The 22,930-nt window shown below is 41.8% G+C and overlaps 1 protein-coding gene across 1 annotated transcript; it reads right to left on the bottom strand.

Annotated features, from left to right (window-relative positions):
* Positions 1 to 447: 447 nt before the first annotated feature.
* Positions 448 to 22,683, bottom strand: LOC308175651 (mitochondrial import receptor subunit TOM34-like). Its single transcript, XM_080551279.1, has 9 exons — positions 22,660 to 22,683; positions 22,471 to 22,541; positions 22,017 to 22,155; positions 20,848 to 20,947; positions 8,629 to 8,781; positions 7,647 to 7,804; positions 2,705 to 2,852; positions 2,393 to 2,519; positions 448 to 1,256 (listed from the first exon to the last, which is right to left on the bottom strand). Exons 3-9 carry the CDS (start codon positions 22,144 to 22,146, stop codon positions 1,155 to 1,157), a joined length of 918 nt encoding a protein of 305 aa, XP_080407405.1. The 5' UTR covers positions 22,147 to 22,155; positions 22,471 to 22,541; positions 22,660 to 22,683; the 3' UTR covers positions 448 to 1,154.
* Between the last annotated feature and the right edge of the window lie 247 nt (positions 22,684 to 22,930).

The raw sequence follows: 22,930 nt of genomic DNA, 5'->3' as shown, positions 1-22,930 counted from the left end.
GTATCTTTAAAGTGACATTATCAAAATGATATGACATTTCACAACAGCATTCTCACAGACACATCCATTTCAATGTTTTGCACCATGAGGTAAGCATTAATACATTCTACAGAATAATATGAAAAAGTTCCACAATGTACCCTGAGATGAGATTGCAGAAACATAAAATACCACTACACTGTAACTCAATTCACCACTGCAACAAGTAACCCAGAGTCAAATTTACCAACCAGCTGTATTTAAATATCCCATAGTTTAGCTTCAACAGAACAAAAGAAACAGGCTAAAATGTCTCGACTGTGGTCACCTCTTCAGCCAACACCAGGAAGGTTGAACCAATGTGTGCACTCTTCCACTGTATCAGAAAACAAAGGATTCTACCAAATGAGACAAACAACTATGAATGATTGTAACATGCAACATGTCATACAGAGCAGGTTAACCATGTTTTTTATCCAAGTAACCATTGGTAATCTAGACTGCCATTGTTGATCCCCTTGGACAATTTACTAATACAGGTTTCCAACCGCGTCTCTAATCAATGACATGTGCCGTGTGTGTAGAAATGCATAAATTACTAAGATAACTATGAAGAAGTTTCATTTATTGAGAACATGACATGCTTGACACAAACAAAACATGTTGTTTTATGAAACAATTTATACCATCTTTTCTGAAGCCAGCTGAAATACAGTACAAATGCTTAGTCCTTTTGTAACAATGAATAAATTAAAAAAGTATGTTCCATGTGATTGCATGATGCATAATGAAGGCATGTACTGTATATGATGAAGGTTTATATATGCAATGCATTGACTGTGCCCCCCTCTTTAGTAGTTCTGTTTCTGCTTTCTATTTCTCCACCCTTCATCATGAACTTATGCAATTCCCAACAAAGATTTTAAAAGCAACGGTTTGATTTAAACATTTCAGATTTCCTACGTGAGATCCATGTGGGGAATAGTACAAAGGCATACTTCAGGAAAAGGGTGGATAAATATGACACGGCACATCATGACTAGGTTTGAGCTAAACAGGCCAGCACATACAGTACACAGGAAACACTGCTTCTATGAGTGAATACAGGCACTTCAGGCATGTACACTGGTTCAGCCAAGGGTCCCTCAAGTCACAGACGTCCCACAGTCACAAGATCACTTCTTCTTCTGCACCTCCATCATGAGCTTCTGTGCTGCTTTGTTATCTGGCTCGACTTTCAACAAGCGGTTCAGGTCTTCAACACAGGCTTTGTATTCCTGAAGGGCAATATGAAATACAGTACCAGTCAAAGGTTTGGACACACTTCGCCATTGGGAAGATCATCATACACATTGGGGTGGTTCCTGGACAGTCCCAGAGAGTCTAATTTAAGTTAGGACTAGGCCTAATTCTAACCAAGAAACGTCGCTTAGCTTTCCATAAGGCTACTTAGTTCTCGATTCCTACATTACATGGATTACATGGAGAAAATGTTTCAAACATTTCTATACATTTGAAGAAAAAAAGCAATTATGTAGAACCACCGTATTATTGGCAAGAAAACAGTATGCATCTGCAACAGAAACCAAGAAAAAGCCCTGGACTACCAGTTGTATAGTAACCATGTATTCAACACACATGAGAAAGCAGGTAAACATAGATGAAGCGTACTTGCCTCAAAACTGGGTAGGCTTGTAGCGTGCTGTAAGTATGATGGTTTTAACAAGCCCTCCGACAATACGTGTTCGTTTCCAATCATTATGGGTTGCATTTATGTTGTGTCCTGACTTCGCTAACTTAAATGGCACAACCTGTGGTACACTTTAGCAAGCTAGCATTCTGCCTCCTTTCTACAGAAACAGTGAGAATGTAGTAGAACTAAAGTATGGCTGTATACCATTTATAACCTTTTTCTGTCCTCTGATTATCGCCTAGCACCACTGTCACACATTTTTTTTTAAAGAGACCTGGATCCTATTATGTCTAGTCGCACCATGCTGAGAGCAGTCTATAGACAAGGACAGACCAAACTTTGGTTCTACTGTAGCCACTGTCACCAACCACAAGCAGCAAATATTTTGCAGCGAAAAAACTATTTCATTTCATGCCCAAATCATCTTAAAGTATCTTCAAGCCAAAATTAAAAGGCTCAATTCTACTTTTTCTAAATTAGATTGAGATGTATTGATTGTAAGTCGCTTTGGAATAAGGCGTCTGCTAAATGCCAAAAATGTAAATGTAAAATGAGATGACATTGGCATGACATTTAAAGAGATTGACCTTGGCTGGATTTCATTCACCATGCCTGAGAAGTGCATTTTAGTGAGTCCATTTTAGAATTGCAATTCATTTGCGTAATCTGTGTCAGGAAAACGGACCTGTTGGGTACGGTTGTTCAACTGAAGGTACTCACTTTCAGCTCCTTGTATGCCTGAGCTCGTCGGTATAAAGCCTTGATGTTAGCACAATCAAACCCCAGTGCCTCGCAACAGTCCTGCACAGCCTCCTTGTACATCTTCACTGAGATGTAGCAGAGGGCCCTGTACGGTTCAGAGACAAACATTACCCCTTAGGTAGAATTCACACACATCCAGTATTAATGCAAAATGTCTTGTTGCGTCCATAGAGACACATGACGATGGAGATGGGAACTACGGTAAGGTTATTTGTATTGCCTATACAAATGACAGACATACCCTGCCTGATGTAGTAGCATGAGCCTCACCTGTTTGTGTAGGTTGTGATTTCTGAGGGATTGTGCTTGAGGCTCTGTGTGTATTTCTCTATGGCTTTCTTGGGCTCTCCTTTCTTCACCAGTGCATTGCCTTCCTCTTTCAGGTCTAAGGCTTTTTTCATGGCCTCCTCTCTTGGGACTGAAAGAGAAAATATTACCATCTTTATCTTGTGTAGTACTTTCTGTATAGTAAGCAAGGAAATAATAAATGTGTGTGGTTTACGTACAATGAGTGTGTCCATGTCCCTGGCCCACTGGAACACAAACCCTTTAACTGGTAATCCCAAGGTCTAGCATCTTAACCATTAGCCTACCAAAACGTTGGTCATGGTTGGCAGACGGCCACACTACTTCAAGCCTCCTAGGGGTGACGTTGCTGCACCATGTTTACTAGCTGAATCACGTCTGCTACATAATCTGTTTAACTTTGCTAGAACTGCATTGCCCCTTCGGGCCAATCATTATTAATAAGTAGGGATGTCCCGATCCCATTTTTTCACTACCGATACCGATACCAATACCTGGGCTTCAGGTATCTGCGATACCGATATCAATCCGATATTTGTATTTATTGTTTTACTCCTGAATAATAACAAATACTTCCCCAGTATATAGTCCACAACAACAGTTGGCTATTAAAGACTGCCAGCCTTTATTCAAGCAACAAAACAGTACTCTGCAGTACTCAGTGACCAACTGGTTTAAAGTTAAAACAATTTAAACTGCAGCATTCAGCATTGTAAAAAAAAAAGAGTTACTGTCTGATTTCTAGTTTTAGTGCCTTCATGTTTTTATTCTATTTATCTTTTCTTACAAATGGAAAATCAATTATAGCACCCTTTTTAAAAGTGTAGCCTAGTGACGCTGCTGGTGAGACCAGAAACCAGTTGCAGAATCAAAGGGGTGTCAACAATATCTGCTTTTCATTTTTTTCATAACAGGCAACTTGTTTTAAGTACCACACGATATAATATACAAGTTTAACGATCACTAAATACTTATAATCTGTGGGTTGGATTCACTGTTGCCAGAGGCTACCGGTAAGTGATACCTGGCTTGTAAACATACTTTCGTTTTAGAATGAAACGTTAGCCACTAGCTGTTAGCAGCGTTTTTAGCAGTCACCATTCAACATTGATACAAACAAACATTCAAATACTCGTGTCGTCTTGAACTTTTTTCCGATTTCAATGTATGACGCATCATTTGAAAGCTTACCATCTGTAGTTTCAGACTATGTAAACAACCGAAAAATTACGTAAACAAATGGTTTATGATTTCACCAGCTAGCATCATGACATTGTGAGACTCATTACACACAGGTAGCTACTAGCCAACTCTCATGCTCGTGACCACTGACTACTACTGTTGTCATCACGTGAGTGACACGCCGGATCGCGAGCCCCAGATCGCTGCCTATTTTTTTTCTGGTGCGATCTGCGATCCGGCGATATGCGATATCAATATCGGAACATCCCTATTAATAAGATTCTATTCCAATTACTATAATGTTTATAGTATGTTTATCAGTATTTTCAGCATGTTAGAACTACTTAAAAGAGAAGATTATTTTTTTAGGGATGCACCCATATGAAAATTCCAATCCAACCAATAGCAGATATTCATAATGATACAGATTTTGTTATTCATTTACCTAATTGTATCGTAGCATTAAATAAATCAATAGTTTTACAAATCCAATCATAATATAAACTACAAGGAGATGGAACAACATTTATTATTTATTTCTATAAAATAAAAAATAAAATCAGGTAAAACAAAACAATGTAGGGCCCAGTGAGTTCTGAGGCTACACAGTGATGGAAATAGGTAAGTGTTTTTTGGGGACGTAAGGCCTTTGCACACTGATGTGTTTTTTACGTCCGTTTAAACAAACAATTTGAACTCATGTTGTGTCAATCACGCTTGCACACCGAATCCGAAATATTCGTCCGTCATAAAAAAATTCGGAACAGGTTCGATTTTCTGCGTTTTTCACATCCGTCAAAAGCCTTTTGAGAGTTGTTTTTGACCACTCCGCCATGGTATTCATAGTTTGCAGTCACGTGACTGGCGCAGAGCCCTGGCGGGCAAAATATAGTGGAAACTCCGTAGAACTGCAGCACCGACCTGTCATTTTCCCACCTGTTTCAAGCAACAATTATTTAGATCACCTCTCAAAAGAAGAAAAACTAAGATATGTGAACAAACTACACATTTTGGACACTTGCAATCCATATACAGCACCCGCCGCAGTATTTCAATCACTAAAAACAGCGAAGTCGCTGCCAGAGCTCCAGTTCGGTGATGTTTACATATGTCTTGTGGAGAATCCTTCCCCTCACACTGCTGCCAAGATGAAAGCGTACAAAAGTACAGACAGTTATCTGTTTTTTCGATCTGGATGGGTCAATAACGCTAATGTTAGCTAGCTAGCTAGCTAGCTAAAGGACGCACACAACCAACTCCAAGCTGGTAGCGTCCACAAAAACAAACCATGTCAGAACGATTATGCAAAGACTACAAATGACTAAAAATAGAATAATTAGTCAAAGTCAAAGTCAGCTTTAATGTCAATCCAATATATGTACAGACATACAGAGGGCTGAAATTGCGTTTCCCTCTCATTCATGGTGCATAGCAAACAAAAACAATAAATAACAATATGATACGACAAGATTAAAGATTACTATATATACAAAAAATACTAGATAAAATATTTGAAATGTACAATGTACAGGGGTGGAATACAATATGAACAATGACAATAGTGGTAATTGGCTCAGTATAATAGAGTAAAGTGCCTACGTAAATAATTAAAATAATCAGTGTTTACTTGAGTTTATCTTTGAAATGTTCGCTGCAGAGACGTGTGTACTTTGAAGGTTTGCCCTCCACAGGGACTGAGGCACGTCTAATAGCACAAATCCACAATCTTCTCCTCTCTGGGTTCTTTTTCTGACGGAATTCTGTAGAAGCACAACCCAGGGTTGTCTCCTCGTCGGTTAGTGCACCCGATTGCACAGCAACTATCCAGCATTTTGTCAAACAACTAATTAGGCCTACTTGGTCAAAACCTGATAAAATAGCTGGCAGGCAGTGGAAGAAAGATTTGTTTTGCCCGCCAGGTGGGCGTTCCCATTATGCCGTGACGACACGTGCAAACTATGAATAGAGGGACACATCGTCAAATGAAAACTGCAGGACAGTTGGATTAATGCTTACGGAAGTACATGTCTCAAGTATTATCTCGGTGATTAGTCGAGTGAAGGAAAAACAACATACAGATGATAATTCACACAATATAATACCACGATAGCTTACGGCACTAAACAATAACATTCATTGGGTAGCATCATACTCAAATTCAGGCAGAAGGGCAGGTGCACACACTGTCACAGACTGCCAATGTATCATATAGGTACATGTGACAAACCCTGGCCTGTTTTGCGCATCAAGTGGAAGACTCTGAAGCAGCGGAGACAGGGTTGCCAGATGGGCTGGTTTTTGGTGGATTCAGCAGTTTTTAGACTGTGGTTAGGCTGGAAATTGCCAATTCCATCTGGCAACCCTGAGCGGAGAGTCTACAGATGGTATGTTTACAGATCGCACCACACTTTGTTTGAAGAAATAAAGCTTTATTGTACTTTTCTACTGATAATACATTCTACTGATGTAGTCTACCAGAAGGGCAGGGTCCGGGCAGAAGTGACAGGAGCACAAAATCATCGTCAAGAATGAGGAAAGTTTGTTTTCCCAACCGATTTTGTTCATGGAAAATAAGTTAACATATAAGCATATAGTTGTCGGCCATGGTTAATTTCCAAAATGTTTAAGCTATTTTCTTCACAACCGAGGACAGTTGAAAGGGGTTCTTCCCCCTGATGTAGTCTACCATTTGGTTTTAGTTATATTGCTCTCAGTTGTTTGTACCTTTTGCTAAGTCAAGCATTTAGAATGTAGAGTGCATATTGCGACATTTCGCAATGTCAATATAACAAATAAACGCATCAGACTTTAACTCTTTGACTGCCAGCCATGTTCAGAGCGGAGAGCTCCACACTGCCAGACTTTTGGGGCATTTTCGCTGAACTTTGAAGACCCACCAAATATTGAATTTTCGGACTACATAAACATTGAACATATCTACCAAAACTTTAGACTCTCTTCTTTCATCAGAAAAAGAAAGTTTGTTTCTAGCCTCTTTGAGTGTTTAGAAATCGGCCGTAGAACATAGGGTGGTTTCAGCAAAAACACCTGATTTTGACCAATAAACAGAGAAAACGAGCTTTTTCTGCAGAACTTTTTATTTTATTTTATTTTTCTGCACTTTTTCTGTATCATCCGACTCTGAACTGTTTGAAGAGTCGCGCGATGGCCGCGCTGCTCCGCAATGCTCCGCGCCGCAATGCTCCGCGCCGCGTTTGGCACATACCCTGATCCGTTTCGCCATTACTACAACCCACAGCAAGCCACTTCCTTCTCCAGGCTTTTATCGAACTACTGCCCCCATCTGGGACCGAAATACATTACACCCAAGTCTGAAATTCACTCGCTAGGTGTAGAACATGTCAATAACGCGATCCCCGCGAAAAAAAAAAAAAATTCTATAAGACGCCAATTGGCGTCTTTGGCAGTCAACGTTACTATTCTATAAGACGCCAATTGGCGTCTTTGGCAGTCAATGAGTTAATAAAACGCATCGGAGGTCAGTGTGCAAGGTCTCTGTGCGTAACATTTTCTTCCGGATGACGGATTTAAAAATATGCATGCGAAAAAAACTTATTGGTGTGCAAAGACCTGTAGAATAACAGTAAGGAGACACATGCTGAATCAAGTTCTTTATTTTATTTTTAAGCAATTGGTCAATATCGATTGCTGGCCGATCAATCAGTACATCCCAAGTCTTTTTCAAGATATTAGTGCCTCATACCGGACTTCTCTTTTCCCCTGGTGCCGTTGTGTTGTGTGGTTGGTGCTGGGCTTGGAGCTTGAGACAGCTTTTCTTTGACAGCCAGCGGGACAGTGGGGACGGGTGGGAGCTTCTCTCTCCATGAGGGTCCATCCAATTCAGTCAGAACCTTTGTCATTCTGGAGTAAGAGGCTACTTATCAAATTGTATATTATACAGTCTCAGTAAATCCTCTTTTCATGACTAAAGCCGGGTACACACATAAAGATAATCTGGCCAATTTCGGGCCGATATTCCCCCTTCCGACCAAAGACAGAAAACGCCCGATTATCGGATGGCTCTAAAGATTATCCCATAAGATTATCCTGTGGTGTGAGGTGTGTTAAGAGTCAATCTCTCCCGACAATCTGCTCTGATTTTTTTCGGGGCAGACAATCGTAAATGTCAAACGTGTTCAATACTTGAAAAAAAATCCTTGTGTGTGGGCAACTCCCGACTCCCGACAACTCCCGACTAGAGTTGCGAGTCCGATTGTGACGTGGATGGAATGTAGCCAATCAAGAAGCGAGCTGACTTCTTCTTTTCGTTCTTCGGCACTTTATTTGCCCTGTCACACATGGCTGCCTCGTACAGGTCAGTCAGGGTACTACGTTAGATAATAATAATAATAATAATAATAATAATAACAACTTTATTTGTATAGCGCTTTTCCTGCAAACGTTGCAGCTCAAAGTGCTTTAATCATGATATAATCTTAATGTAATTATTTTGTAATTTAAAGGCAATATTAAAAGGATGGGTTCACGCGAGATTTCTGTTGTGGGGAACGAGACTCTAGAGAGTCTGGAGTCTGTCGTAACGATAATCTTTATGTCTGTGGGGTGCTGAAATGGGAAAATAAGATTTTCAAAATCCTTATGTGTGTACCCAGCTTTAAGTGAAGTTCCCAAGGGCATTTACTAGCCTACAAACAGTGGATGAAGGACGCAATAATGACATGTACCTGTTAGTGCCGTCCTGAGCCGCTGGTATATGACAGTCTATCTGAAAGGCTGTCTTGTAGTCCACATAGGCTAGCCTGTATCTCTCCAGAGCTTCATAAGCTGTAGCACGACGGAGCAGAGGCTTGAGGCCATAGGGAACAAGATCCAGGGATCTGGGGAAGGACAACGGTGTTAGATAGGAGTGTTAATGGGACAGTATGGAAAGCCAAGACAAAGAAACCATTCCAATCTCACTGCTGTACATGTAAATCGTAGGAGGACCCATGCCCAGTTAAAGATTCAACTGTGGTACTGGTCTTGGTCTACTGTTATGTTGCGTCATCACTGCATATCATCACTGCGCTACTGCTGTATGTATTCTTGGTTGGAATAGAACTGGCAGAGGTTGTTGGTTTGTCATCTGTACATACAGTTGCAGATGTCTATGAAAAATAATTTCCTTAACATACTATTCCATTCTAGTACATTATTAGGAAAAGATGATACTGACTGATATGTTAATCAAAGCCCACACATTGTCAGTTTACTAGTTAAAGGGAAAAGGGAACTTGTTGGAACCAGTATTAGCGGAATAAGAAACCAAGAGGGCTTTTAGCTTTTGGGTAACGGTGCTAAAAGCTAATATCAGAAGGCATTGTGGTATATGAGGAGACTATGTTATATCCCTGCCCCATTACTGTCGCTGTGTTCGGAATGGCATACTAGCATACTACTCATACTAGATATGACGTAGATTTGAGTATGCGAGAGCGTTCACACTGTACAGTATGTGAGATTTGAGTATGTGAGAAATTTAGTATATATATTACGGTACATTCCGTGGGAATACGGTACATGTGGGAAAACTAGGGTTAGGGTTAAGTGCTACATCGACTTGGTACATGCTGGCATGTCTAACCCTAACCCTAATCCTAACCCTAACCCTACCCCTAACCCTAACCGTAGCACCCTAGCACCTAACCCTAACCCTAGTTTTCCCACATGTACCGATTTCCCACATGTATCGTAACATATATACTTTATTTAAGTATGATACGACTGGACACTACGGGGGTACTGAATCCCCAAAATGCATTGCACGTCCAGGGTTGCCAGATGGGGCGGGTTACCGCCGAATGGGCTACTTGATTTTGAGGTTATAGAAAGTTTAGGCTGTAAATTGTCAATCCCATCTGGCAACCCTGTGCGCTTTCAGCCTCGTCAAACTGCGTCATACAAACTTGTCATACAGCTGTTGATTACATTGTCCGATAGCCTGGGAACAGAAAGCTTGCAATAAACATCGTTTTTTGCACATATTTGAGTGTGCAGATGCTGCTTTTTTGCACTCTATTTGATACTCTTCAGTTGCAGCACCCCAGCTAAGTCTGATCACGGATGAGCGGTGGTATTTTCACAATACTGGGAATTAACATGGTGAAATGCATTCTTAGACAAGGCTACGTCGTCATGATTACAAATATGCCACTTGAAATGCATGAAATCCAAGTTTATTTGTGTCTTACACACATGTTCGCTTAGTACGTATTTGACTGATTGTAACCCAATCACGAATGATCCCAGTATTGTCGCTTCAGACCGACAAGTTGGTTGTATTGTGCTTGCTGCAACACAAATATGTTATTGCTCATATATATTTATTTTAATCATGGGAGCCTCCACCGGGTTCTCCCCCTTCGAGCTCCTCTATGGCCGGCGACCGAGGGAGCTCTTGGACATCGCGAGGGAGACCTGGGAGAGCCGACCCTCCCCGCACCGGACGGTCATCGAGCATGTGGAGCGCAGATGAGAGAGTTTCAGCCGGGGGAGTGGGTCGGGGGAGTGGGTCCTCGTACTGGTCCCCACCTCCGAATGCAAATTTTAGGCCAAGTGGCAGGAGCCATATGAAATAGTTGGAAGGGTGGGGGTGGTCGATTACCGGGTCAGACAGCCAGGGCGGCGGAAACCGCCCCAAATATACCACATCAACGTCTAACCCATCCCCAGGCACCGGCCCTCCTGGCGCAGACCACCCAGCCCGAAATACCCCAAGTGCCCAAGGGGGACCAGCTGAGCCCGAGCCAGACTAAGGGGCTCCAAGACGCCGAGACGGACTACGATGGCTCGTCATGACATCCGGCCCTATCGCATCCCAGAGGCCCGCCGGGCGGTGGTCTGAGAGGAGGTCGACAGAATGCTGCGGCTCGGAGTCATTGAGCCATCGCACAGCGCATGGTCCAGCCCGGTGGTGCTGGTATCGAAGCCGGATGGGACGTACCGGTTCTGTAACGACTTTCGGGGACTGAATGCGGTGTCCGAGTTTGACGCGTACCCCATGCCCCGGGTGGATGAGCTCATTGAGAGGCTGGGCCCCGCCCGGTTCATATCCACCCTTGACCTGACTAAGGGCTCGCAGCCCTAGCCAGCCCACTACACGAGCTGACCAAGAAGGCGCTCCCTGACCGGGTAATATGGAACGCGGAGGCCGAGGAGGCGTTTGAAAACCTCAGGTAAGCCCTATGTTCTAGCTCTGTCCTAATAACCCCTCGGAAGGGGGTCTCGGAGCGGTGCTGTCGCAGGCCCGGTGGAGTGTGGAACACCCGGTAATGTATATCAGCCGAAAACTCCTACCCCACGAGGGGGCCTACTTGACGCTGGAGAAGGAGGCCCTGGCCATCAAATTAAACTACCTCCTGGGGAGGTCTTTCACCCTGGTGACAGACCACGCGCCGCTGAAGTGGATGCAGATGGCGAAGGACACTAACGCCAGGGTAACACGGTGGTTCCTCCTACTACAGGATTACAACTTTCAGGTGGACCACCAGCCCGGGAAGGAGCACAGGAACGCAGACGCGCTGTCCAGACGGGACGCCTGCCTCGGGGCTTTCGAGAGGGACCAGTGTTTCCTCTATATGCATTTATTGGTGGCGGGCCGCCACGAACGAATTTCCTCCGCCACTAATTGATTCAGACAGTCCACTGTGATTCAGGCTGCGCAGAAAGGCAGCGAGTTATTATGACCGGAGAACAGAAAAAAAGCAGATTGAAGCTAGATTTAGGCCGCTTCCAGACCTACATTTCGTTACGATTTAGGGCGTAGTTATTTACAATATGTTACAATGTTGCAATTAACCTCGTCGTTTGTGTTCGCACTGCAATCGAGACTGAACCGCTCTCAACAGGCGAGGCGACGCGCTTGCAAAACAGTTTTGTGATTGGTCCGAATTTAGCGGGACATTTGGATTTCAGGAAATCCCTTCCCTCTCTCTCTCTTAGCCCGTCGCCCGTCCCTTTAATCCCATACGTATCCTAATCGAAAATGCAACATCATCAGCGACGACTGTGGGTTATTGCATTTACTGCTGTTCTCTGGTTCATGTTCTTATACCAGTGCTCAGTATAGAGTATTTTAAATGAACATTCGTAATGTATGTCTCTGATGTTCATGGTCAACTAAATCAGCCTATTTTGTGAAACAAATAATGTTCCCACTAATAGGTTAACCGAGCATTCTCGCACCTAACGTGCAAGCACCTAGCTTCGAACTATTCATAGCAATATGCGCGGGGCAAAAATAATCTATTGCCTCTAAAATCACCACGAACAGAACGGCGGAGGTACGGGTAAGCAGGGCTCATGTTGGTGTCCTCAAAGGTAAGAGTTTGTTTTCTTTAACTCAACTGATAGCATTACCTTGCTGTTGTTGTTTACCGAATGCTCCATCTGACTGTCACACTGTGATTTTACTTGTGTAAACAGTTAATGAGTAACGTTAGCCGGTTTTGTGCGTGTCCTCTCACGTAGGCCTACTTCAGTGGTGTAGTCTAGTTTTTTCTAGTGGGTATACTGTGGTTTTCCCTCCCAGCCTCATATCGTTCATAAAAATACATCTGCGCTCCCTGTCTAACGTTATATATATAACATGACATGTTATAAGGCTGATCTGTGCATGGTAGTGCTGCATTTTGATATATTTCATGTCGCATTTCCCCCCGTTGATGGTATATGACGCTCTAGTCAGTCCCAATGGTCCAAAAGTCAAGCGCTTCGTAACACAGACGGGGTGAATTTGATGAATGAAAGTGAAAGTTCTGTCACAAAACGCCGTTACGTATCCTCACACATTTTTAAGTGGGTATAAGGAAATCCTTGGCCTTTCCTAGTGGGTATACGGCGTAGTCCTGCGTATCACGTAGACTACACCACTGGCCTACTTCGTATTGATCTTTCTGTGTGTGTGTGTGTAATGCGCGTTCCGCATGTTCCGCTGCAGCTGTAGGATATATTGGTATTTGATCACCTTCTATATAAAATCACCTGCTCGGCTTTAATGACTTAACCGCTATTTAAGAAATTATAATTGTTGCCACCGTCTAGTTTTTGGTGAAATTACGTCTTTGTTTTGAGCGCAAGAGGACGAGGGAGGCTTTTGAGCGAAAAAAAAGAGGACCGCTCCGCCACTAATGTGAAAAATCCTGGAGGAAACACTGGGGACCCCAATCTTGAGCTGAGGAGGAGGAAGTGTGGTGACCCGTACGCAGGCCCGGGTAAACCTGGCCTTCAGCACCCTGGACAGCGGCCGCATAGACAAAGGGGCAGAGTAATTGACGGGGTCTACGTCCAACACACCCTCTTCTGACACACCTTTTACTGCATTTCGTTATCTGACTCTAATCTAATCTAAAAAAGTATGTAGGCTATAAAATGATGGTGTAGGCTAATTTACAAGAACTGACACAATTACAATGGTGTTTGAAGCCTTTCTGACTAGTAAATGATGTCCTTCTAACTGGACCCTGGGTTTGGCATAGATTACAGTGTTTCCTCTATATGCATTTATTGGTGGCGGGCCTCCACGAATGAATTTCCTCCGCCACTAATTGATATAGTCCACTTTGATTCAGGCTGCGCAGTAGGGCTGGGCAAACGATCAAAATTTCTTTTTCGATAATCGCAAGAATTAACGATCAATTATCGATTAATTGATACGCTTTTTTTTCATAAAAAAAAAAAAAAAAAAAAAAGGCCAGAAATAACAAGCATGTTTTTCTTGGGGAGAAAACTTCATTTGTGTTGCTATTGCACACATTCATTCATTCACATTCAAACTAGACACTACAGTCAGATAACAATCCTCTTAAACAAGGCAGTGAGTAGCCTAAATTGTTTAACTTAAAAACACATTTTACGTTATAAATAAAAATATAGAAAATAAGTAACTCACCATAGGAGCAGTAAAAAAACAGTTACTCACAAATAGGAGGATGACTGAAAACGTTAGTGTCCTTATTTTTTTTTTTTTATAAATCCAATTTATTAATGATTATCGAGCAAAATATTTTGTGATCGACCAAGATCCTTATCGATCAATTATCGATCGTCAATCATTGGTGCCCACCCCTACTGCGCAGAAAGGCAGCAAGTTATTATGACCGGAGAAAAAAAGCATGTGTCCCTGAACGCTCCGCCAATCACTGTGAGTAAACTGACTCTGAGAATGTCGTCACGTCACATTTTACCTTAATACCCTATATGTTGGTTGAAGTGCAACATCTCAGCTTTCAGGGACAGTTGGAATTTTTGCGATAGCACAAACCGTTCAGAAATTACGGTAATTACAATGTCGGGTGCGGATTTGTGCCGGCGGCGGTACATTCGGCGCAGAAGTGGTATCTATACCAGATAAATAATAACCATTTGCTTACGTAATTCTTCGTTTGTTTACATAGTCTGAAACTACAGATGGTAAGTTTTCAAATGATGCGTCATACATTGAAATCGGAAAAAAATTCAAGACGACACAAGTATTTGAATGTTTGTTTGTATCAATGTTTTTCTCAAGAATGGTGACTGCTAAAAACGCTGCTAGCGGCTAACGTTTCGTTCTAAAACGAAAGTATTGTAACGTCCCCACTTGGACAGTGGTTGAAATAATGACAGATAGCTTCTCTCATGTAATCTGTGCGTTTAATTGTAAACTATCTCATACACAACTTTCTTAGTTCACCCGAGCTCTCTCTCCCAACGGACTCAACAACACACACAGCACCCGCCCCCCCCTGTGACCTCCACCAATCACAGGGGTGCATTGGCACACAACACAGTAACAGTGCGAACATGAACATGAACTCAAGCATTAATGAACATTAATGAACAGGGTTGTTCTATCTAATTTATTATGTTTGTGTTATGCTAATAAATGTAGATCCACACAGGTATACAAACTGAGCTCCGTTTACTGTCAAGTGCCATTCATTCTGACAACACACACACACGTTCGTAAAGCTCTAACGGACGTACAGAACGTGACGTCGTAAAGTGCAACAAAGTGCTGCAATGACATACTGTCGTACATAACAATATTGGTATTTGATCACCTTCTATATAAAATCACCTGCTCGGCTTTAATGACTTAACCGCTATTTAAGAAATTATAAAAAAATTCGCGTGCACGCATTTTATGGGGCTCTTTTGCCCATCTTCAGTGGCTCCCTGTGGCTTTGACCACAAATGGAAATTAACAACGATTATTTATTTTTTACGTTGCCGCGGTCTCTCTCCTTGAACTACAACTCCCTGCTTACGCTGTAATGTTGTACGAGGGCCAATAGGATTCGGATATGTTGGCACATGACTAGTATTATACATTTTGACTGGACCCAACATGAGACTGGATGTGACGTTTTTTTTTCAAGAGTAGACCTATATCCAAAGGGATTGACGAAGTACTGCGGCAGGCAAAGTAGGGATGCTCCGATCTGGATTTTTGGGGCCGATACCGATCACCGATTTTTTTCCTCAAGATCAACCGATACCGATACCGATTTTTTTTTAAATACATAACTGTAGGCCTACTGACTGGATAGCCTACATATTTTTTGCTTTTTAGACAAAAGTTTTGATCCATTAGGCACCAAGCAAACGCAGACCCATTTTTATGGCATAGTAAAAGTCTGGCCTATCACCCAGTTAGGGCCTGAAGCCCAAGTCAGTCGATATGGCTGTATAAAAGACATCATAAACGTGGCCTTCATGGTTTACATGCTGTTACGTCCTCCTATGTTTTTCTGTTCAGTTATCTGTCTTCCCCAGGAAGAAAAAAAAAGGAAAAAAGATCTGTTTTTGCGATCGGCCATTTTTGCCGATCACCGATCCAGTCATTTGGAGTGAAATCGGCCGATTTAAATCGGTGGCCGATAAATCGGAGCATCCCTAAGGCAAAGCAAGAAACTATCCACATTGTCTACAACTTTGTGGCTAGATTTATATACGGACATCGGCGACACACATTGATGAACGGGAGCTTCCCGGTGAGCGCTATTTGCCTACTTTTAAATGCAAAAAGCGGCTTGTCTTTAGCTCAAACCGTTTCCGAATTATGAACTTCTAAAGAAGGTATGATATTTGGGAGCGCCGGCACTCCTATGGGTCTGAGAGGGTTTAACTTAAAATAGTGAAAAGAGGACGAGGGAGGCTAGTTTTCATTTGGTACTGTAGTCTACAGTCTGTAGATTTGTCTATTTTTTGGCTGACGATCTCTTGGTTTGCTCACTTCCTCCGGATGAAATTACAAACTTATCCATATTTTTTCTCATGCTAGTATAGCCAGATAAAAGTATCAACCCACCTGTTAAAAGGCACCAGAATACACGAAATTGCATCTACTCTGTTAAAAATGTTTTGGGGGGCAACCCCCCAGACCCCCTTTACGCTATCCTAGTGTTTCACTTTTGTAAAGCACAATACGTTTTCATTCGGTTGTATGCATATGTGCTATGGCTTATGTATTTGTAGCCTACTTAGTAATTTTGATAGTAGGCTAATATAGCTTATATAGACACTTACAGCATGTGTTGCCTTCATTATAAGGCTTATATAAGGCTTTTAATTTTTGCGGCTCCAGACAGATCTTTTTTTTTTGTGTGTCCAATATGGCTCTTTCAACATTTAAGGTTGCCGACCCCTGACATAGACAGATATATAGTAAATATATATTTGCATGAAGGCTTCAGTTAAATGTAAAAAAAATAAACATTAAATTAAATCAAGTATCGAACCGGCAACCTTCGGACCTCTAGCTTGCTGCCAAACATACCACTGTGATGGTGGCAATGCAAGTTGATAGACACACCTATTATTATTTGTTACCCTTTTTTATATCTATCTATCTATCACACTTTCAAAATACCAAATTATCTATCTATCACACAATCAAACTATCTCGTAAAAAGTGGGAATTAATATTTCCTAAAAGACACTTGACGGAACTGTCGTTTGGGATGTAGTTTCCGCCTGTAAGACATTTTTGACGCACGTATTACCTAGACCAGCCTGTAAACCTGCTCGCTACCAGGTTTGTTCAGAAGGATTGGTTGCATAGCAACCAAGCAGCAAATTATTTGAGCCACATTGATGGAACAGAACGCAAGCTGAAATTAGCGCCTGGATCTGATTTAAACCTGGATCAGATATATCAGGGTTGTAGGAACGGCCTCCTGTTCACCAAGGCCTTTGGCCCCTAGTCACTGTTTCTGTTTTGCTTTGTTTGTTTTCTGTTTTGTCTGTCTTCCATTTCCTCTAGAATTGTAAAGCGTCATTGGGTTTTATGAAAGGCGCTATAGAAATCCAAGTTGTTATTATTATTATTATTATCTGTATGGGTATGTGTGTTTTGTAGTGGCCCACTAGTGTTAATGTAAAATAAAGAACATTTTGTATTGGCACCCAGCGACTCTGTCCTCTTTGAAGTGGCCTTATGTTTATGGCTTTGTTTATGACGTTGAGACGTCCTAGAACTTCAGTCGTAACAACTATGTTCAAATTAAGACCAAGGAAAGTGACTGAGAAATGCACAGCAAATGGTCGTCCAAGGGACCTTTATAAAGAAACACTAACTGACAACTACCCAACGTGCTTAGTGATATCATACAATCAATTTGTTTTCTAATTAACGTGGCATATACCAAGTTGTTTCAACCTTTCATTGAGGAGAAAGTGAGTGGAGGGAACGTACGGAATAGAGCACTGCTCTATAGAAAATGGTAACAAGAATCGTGGTGTAACATTAGCCATCTGGAAATCAACATGGCTAAGACCAAATAACTAATCATGTGTACCAAGCAAGATCTGGAAACTGAGCCAGTTCTACTTGATGGCCAACATCTACTGTGAATTAGGGATGTGACAGAATAATCGATTATTCGAATAATCGTTTCCAAGGGTCAAAGTAGACTTTTAACATTAGGACCGTTAACATTCTTTTCCATTCAAATAAACACAAATTAACGGACAGAACTAATGTCGGTTCTGTAGCACTATTTGTTGTTGTTTTTGAATTAACCACGCACAGAAAAACAATATAGCCTACATAATACACAAGCATAATATTAATATTAGGGATGGGACAGAATAATCGATTATTCAAATATTCGTTTCCAAGGGTCAAATTCGATTTTTAATATTAGGACCGTTAACATTCTTTTCCATTCAAATAAACGCAAATTGACGTCAACTGCGCGTGTCATTCAACTTGTGTTTAGTTGTTTTTTAGCCTAGCCTAGCCTTGTGAGGGCTACGTTGCTAGTGTAGGAATATGCGTGTTTTGTTGGTCTCTTGGTCTCTAAATAGCAGTGTTTACATCTCATCATGGCTCTCTGGTAGATCGCATGCTGAAAGTCCGAAAGGAGAAAGGCTATTAAGAGGCGTCAAAACGTAAAGTTGAAGTGAAATAGTGATGGGATCTAACGCAGGCAGGCAGTGTTTCTCAGGTTTTGATGCGAGTAAAGAAATGTAATTGGTTGCTGTTTTCCGAGAGTCTGAGGCTGGACAGCTATAGTGCAAAATGTGCGCATCGCTCTAATGCAAGCGTCGGTATTAGCAGCATGCATTTTTATGTTCTGCAATATTGTTATGTTAGCCTAATTTAAGCATTCAGAGGGTTTAGAGAACCAATGGCATACATTGCCATTAGTCCGCCAGTAGTCTCGCATAGTCAAACCTATCTCCGCACTTCGTTTCGCACTGTGCCGCGCTAGAGAATAATACAAGATTGTGCGCGAGACGAGTGTGTGCGCGAGTGTGCGTGAGATGTCTGCAGATGAAAGTAAGCAAGTTGAAACGTTAGCAAATATACTTGCTGAGTGTTCTGACAGAGAACGTTGGTTAAAATTGGTCGTTATTATTGTGACTAGAAAGTGTGTGACTATAATTCCATGGTGTAAATAGTCAAAGAACTAGCAAGCTAGCTAGCTAGCTCAGAGGTGATGAGACACTTGTCAGCTAAAGAGCTAACTGGATGCACTTGACTTTATTATTTTAGTTAAAGTAGATATACAATCTTTCTTATTCTGCTAGAATTGGGCTTCATGGTAATACCATAATAGCATATTTACAGTACATGGACAGTGGATTGAAGCATTGGAAATGTCTGTTTTTTAATTTATCTGACTGCATTGCCCACAGCAATCCAAAAGCTATTATAATTATGTTATAAATTGATATGGATCAATTTATACCTCTTATTAGATTAGAAATACTCTGGTTGTTATGTTTGCCTTTTGGTTGACAGCAAAAAAGAGGAGGAGGATAGAGAGATAGAGAGGGAGAGAAGGAGAGAGAGCAGGATGGTGTCGGCACACCAGAGAGAGACAGCAAGAACTAGGTGAGAAAGTGGACAGGTAGTCAAGACCACATAAGTAGCCTTGTGAACCGATGGTTCTGGAGCCTAACGGCCCATAGGGGGCAGGAGCCTATCTCCTGTTTCTGTAGCGTGAGGCGGCTTGATGTACAAGTACACCCCCTGGACATGACGCTGGTATGTCGCAGGGTCCATGCCACCCCAATTCCAATTCAATGCCAATTCCAATTCAATGCCAATTCCAATTCCTTGTTTCGGATCCTCTTTTCCATGTTTCACGTCAGGGTGATGACTCAATAAGTGGTTCCGTAGATTTGTGGTGTTTCCACTAACTTATTGTTACTGTATACTACAGTATTTTAATAATCATTGATTTTCCAATTATGTTTATTCCTGAATAAAATCATCCAATCTCCAAAAAGTAAGAAAGCAGTAATGAAGGGCTTTAGTTTCATGGACATTATGGTTTACAATGTGTTTTTTTGTTCCCCAAAATACCCTCATCTATTGCACTATTTTCGTTTGAGTTTTGCACATTTTTATTTTGTATATATATATATATTATGCAAATAAGCTATTTGAGACAGTCCTGAGGGATATGTGATGTCTTGTTTACCGATAGGCTATGTTTGTAGCCCCTTTATTTACACTGGCTGCAGTAAAGCACGTTAAAAAGCACTTTTTGTAGTGTCTGATTTAGCAAAAAGTTTGGTCAATGATGTTCATTTATGTTCCAATAAGAAGTACATTCATGTAACTGCTTTGGAGTCAATTCTTAATGTAAACATTGATATGTTTAACAATGCTACATGTTATAGGGTTCCTTGAACCATTTATAGCATTAGTTCTGAGAAACTCTTCATATTCAAGGAAAATTGATATTGTAACTAAATCGAATCGGAATCGAATCGAATCGAATCGAATCAGGAGCTGTGAATCGGAATCGAATCGTTTTGGGAAATCAGTGGCGATACCCAGCCCTAGACTCTATCTTCTGAGAAGACTCCGGGGCTTCGGTGTCAGTCAGCAGATTTTAGAGCTGGTGTACAAAACTCTTATTGAGAGTGTTTTAACTTTTCATTTTCCTCTTTGTTTCGGTCACCTGAACTGCAAACTTAAGAATAAACTCTCTCGCATTGTGTCAATGGCCAGCAAGATAGTGGGCAAACCCCAAAAGCCCTTGACTGCACTCCTCACAGAGAGGACAAGGAAGAAGGCGAGGAGTATCTTGGCAGACAGCTCCCATCCTTTATTCAGACAGTTTGAGCTCTTGAGCTCTGGGAAGCGCTATAGAGTCCCCCTGGTAACTAGAAATATATTCAAGAAGTCCTTCATTCCAAGTGCTATTAGTATCCTTAATTCTGCAAAGTAACCAACAAGACAGAAGCCACAGACATTAACTGTTTTGATGTATTTCTAATGTGCAACCCTGTCTATGCCTGTTGTTGTTTTATGTCGTGCCGGTTGCCTTCTGGCTTCTTGTGTTGATTTTTCTGTTTGGTGAGCCGAAGACAATTTTCCACCTTGGTGGACAATAACGTTATATTCAATTCAAGTCTCTTCTACTTACTGTCTTACTATAAGTGACAACAAGCCTACTTACACTGTGCAGTCCTTTACACATTCCCCACAATTTCCATCTTTCAGATAGCTAGCCGCACGGTTCGAATACAGGATACTAAGGTCGTCCGGGTTCTTCTTTCCTGTGTGGGCATGACATAACAGAGATGGTGATTAGCTACATGACATAACAGAGATGGTGATTAGCTACATGACATAACAGAGATGGTGATTAGCTACATGACATAACAGAGATGGTGATTAGCTACATGACATAACAGAGATGGTGATTAGCTACATGACATAACAGAGATGGTGATTAGCTAGTCATTTCGTGCTACCAGTGCATGCGCACCGGGTGGTAACAGCAGCACACTTGACTGGCTGGTAGCTGACTGTTACCTGACTTCTCCACCTCTGTGATAGCCTGGTTGTAGAGGATGACATAACTGTTACCTGACTTCTCCACCTCTGTGATAGCCTGGTTGTAGAGGATGACATAATTGTTACCTGACTTCTCCACCTCTGTGATAGCCTGGTTGTAGAGGATGACATAACTGTTACCTGACTTCTCCACCTCTGTGATAGCCTGGTTGTAGAGGATGACATAACTGTTACCTGACTTCTCCACCTCTGTGATAGCCTGGTTGTAGAGGATGACATAATTGTTACCTGACTTCTCCACCTCTGTGATAGCCTGGTTGTAGAGGATGACATAACTGTTACCTGACTTCTCCACCTCTGTGATAGCCTGGTTGTAGAGGATGACATAACTGTTACCTGACTTCTCCACCTCTGTGATAGCCTGGTTGTAGAGAATGACATAACTGTTACCTGACTTCTCCACCTCTGTGATAGCCTGGTTGTAGAGGATGACATAATTGTTACCTGACTTCTCCACCTCTGTGATAGCCTGGTTGTAGAGGATGACATAACTGTTACCTGACTTCTCCACCTCTGTGATAGCCTGGTTGTAGAGGATGACATAACTGTTACCTGACTTCTCCACCTCTGTGATAGCCTGGTTGTAGAGGATGACATAATTGTTACCTGACTTCTCCACCTCTGTGATAGCCTGGTTGTAGAGGATGACATAACTGTTACCTGACTTCTCCACCTCTGTGATAGCCTGGTTGTAGAGGATGACATAACTGTTACCTGACTTCTCCACCTCTGTGATAGCCTGGTTGTAGAGAATGACATAACTGTTACCTGACTTCTCCACCTCTGTGATAGCCTGGTTGTAGAGAAGGACAGCCTCCCCATATTGGCCTGTTTTAAAGCATTCGTTGCCTTGTTGTTTTAACTCTGTCCAAGACTGTGAACGGCGCTTCTGTGGCATCTTTACTTGCTGTAACACATAACACACAGTTGCAAATAATAAGTAAGCTAGTTAACAATGTTGTATAGAGTTGGAGAACGTTAGCTACATATACTGGTAGCTAACTTCTAGTACCGTCTGCATATCAACACAACTAGCAGGAAGAAGTCCGCTACCTACAGCAGCTAACTAGCTTAGCTAGGTTTCATTTCAGAGACAAATGTTTTATGAAGCTGCATTTAAAGCGAGCTAGCTAACTTCTAACACGAGCTAGTTAGCTGCTTCCAAATGTGGCTAGCTAGCTTAGTAGCTAGTTCCCTAGCATCTCTCCTGCTGTGTACTTACCGGTCAATACAACGATGCTAGCTAGCAAGCAAGCTAAGTTAGCGAACTATGTCTACTTTACGGCAAGTAATCTATTGGTTTAAATCCAGAAAAACGAAACGTTGGTTAGCTGATACTGGATAGCTAAGTGCTGTAATGTGTTAGTCATAAAATGAGTATTGCGAGATACTGCTGTGGCTTTCTACTGACTGAGACGCACGCTGCCGAGTCTCGAAGTGTCTGAGTGTCTGCTCGCCTGGTGGAGAATGGCAGGTTCAGTTCTTTAGAGAGGAGGACTCACGGGTATGGAAGCATATAGCTGACTGAATTCAAATGCTAATGCAATATGAGATTGCAATTGCATGTTCCACTTTTGCATGCATTCTTTCAGACAATATTCAAATTCAAATGCAATTCTAATGATTAGCATTTTCATTTTCATGTACCTGATGTGCACATTCGATGTCAATATTAAAATGAT

The sequence above is a fragment of the Nansenia antarctica genome, assembly GCF_963989245.1.
Source record: "Nansenia antarctica genome assembly, contig: SCAFFOLD_127, whole genome shotgun sequence".
Classification (NCBI taxonomy): Eukaryota; Metazoa; Chordata; class Actinopteri; order Argentiniformes; family Microstomatidae; genus Nansenia; species Nansenia antarctica.
Note: the sequence above shows the minus strand (reverse complement) of the source record. Positions and strands in the feature narration are given on the sequence as shown.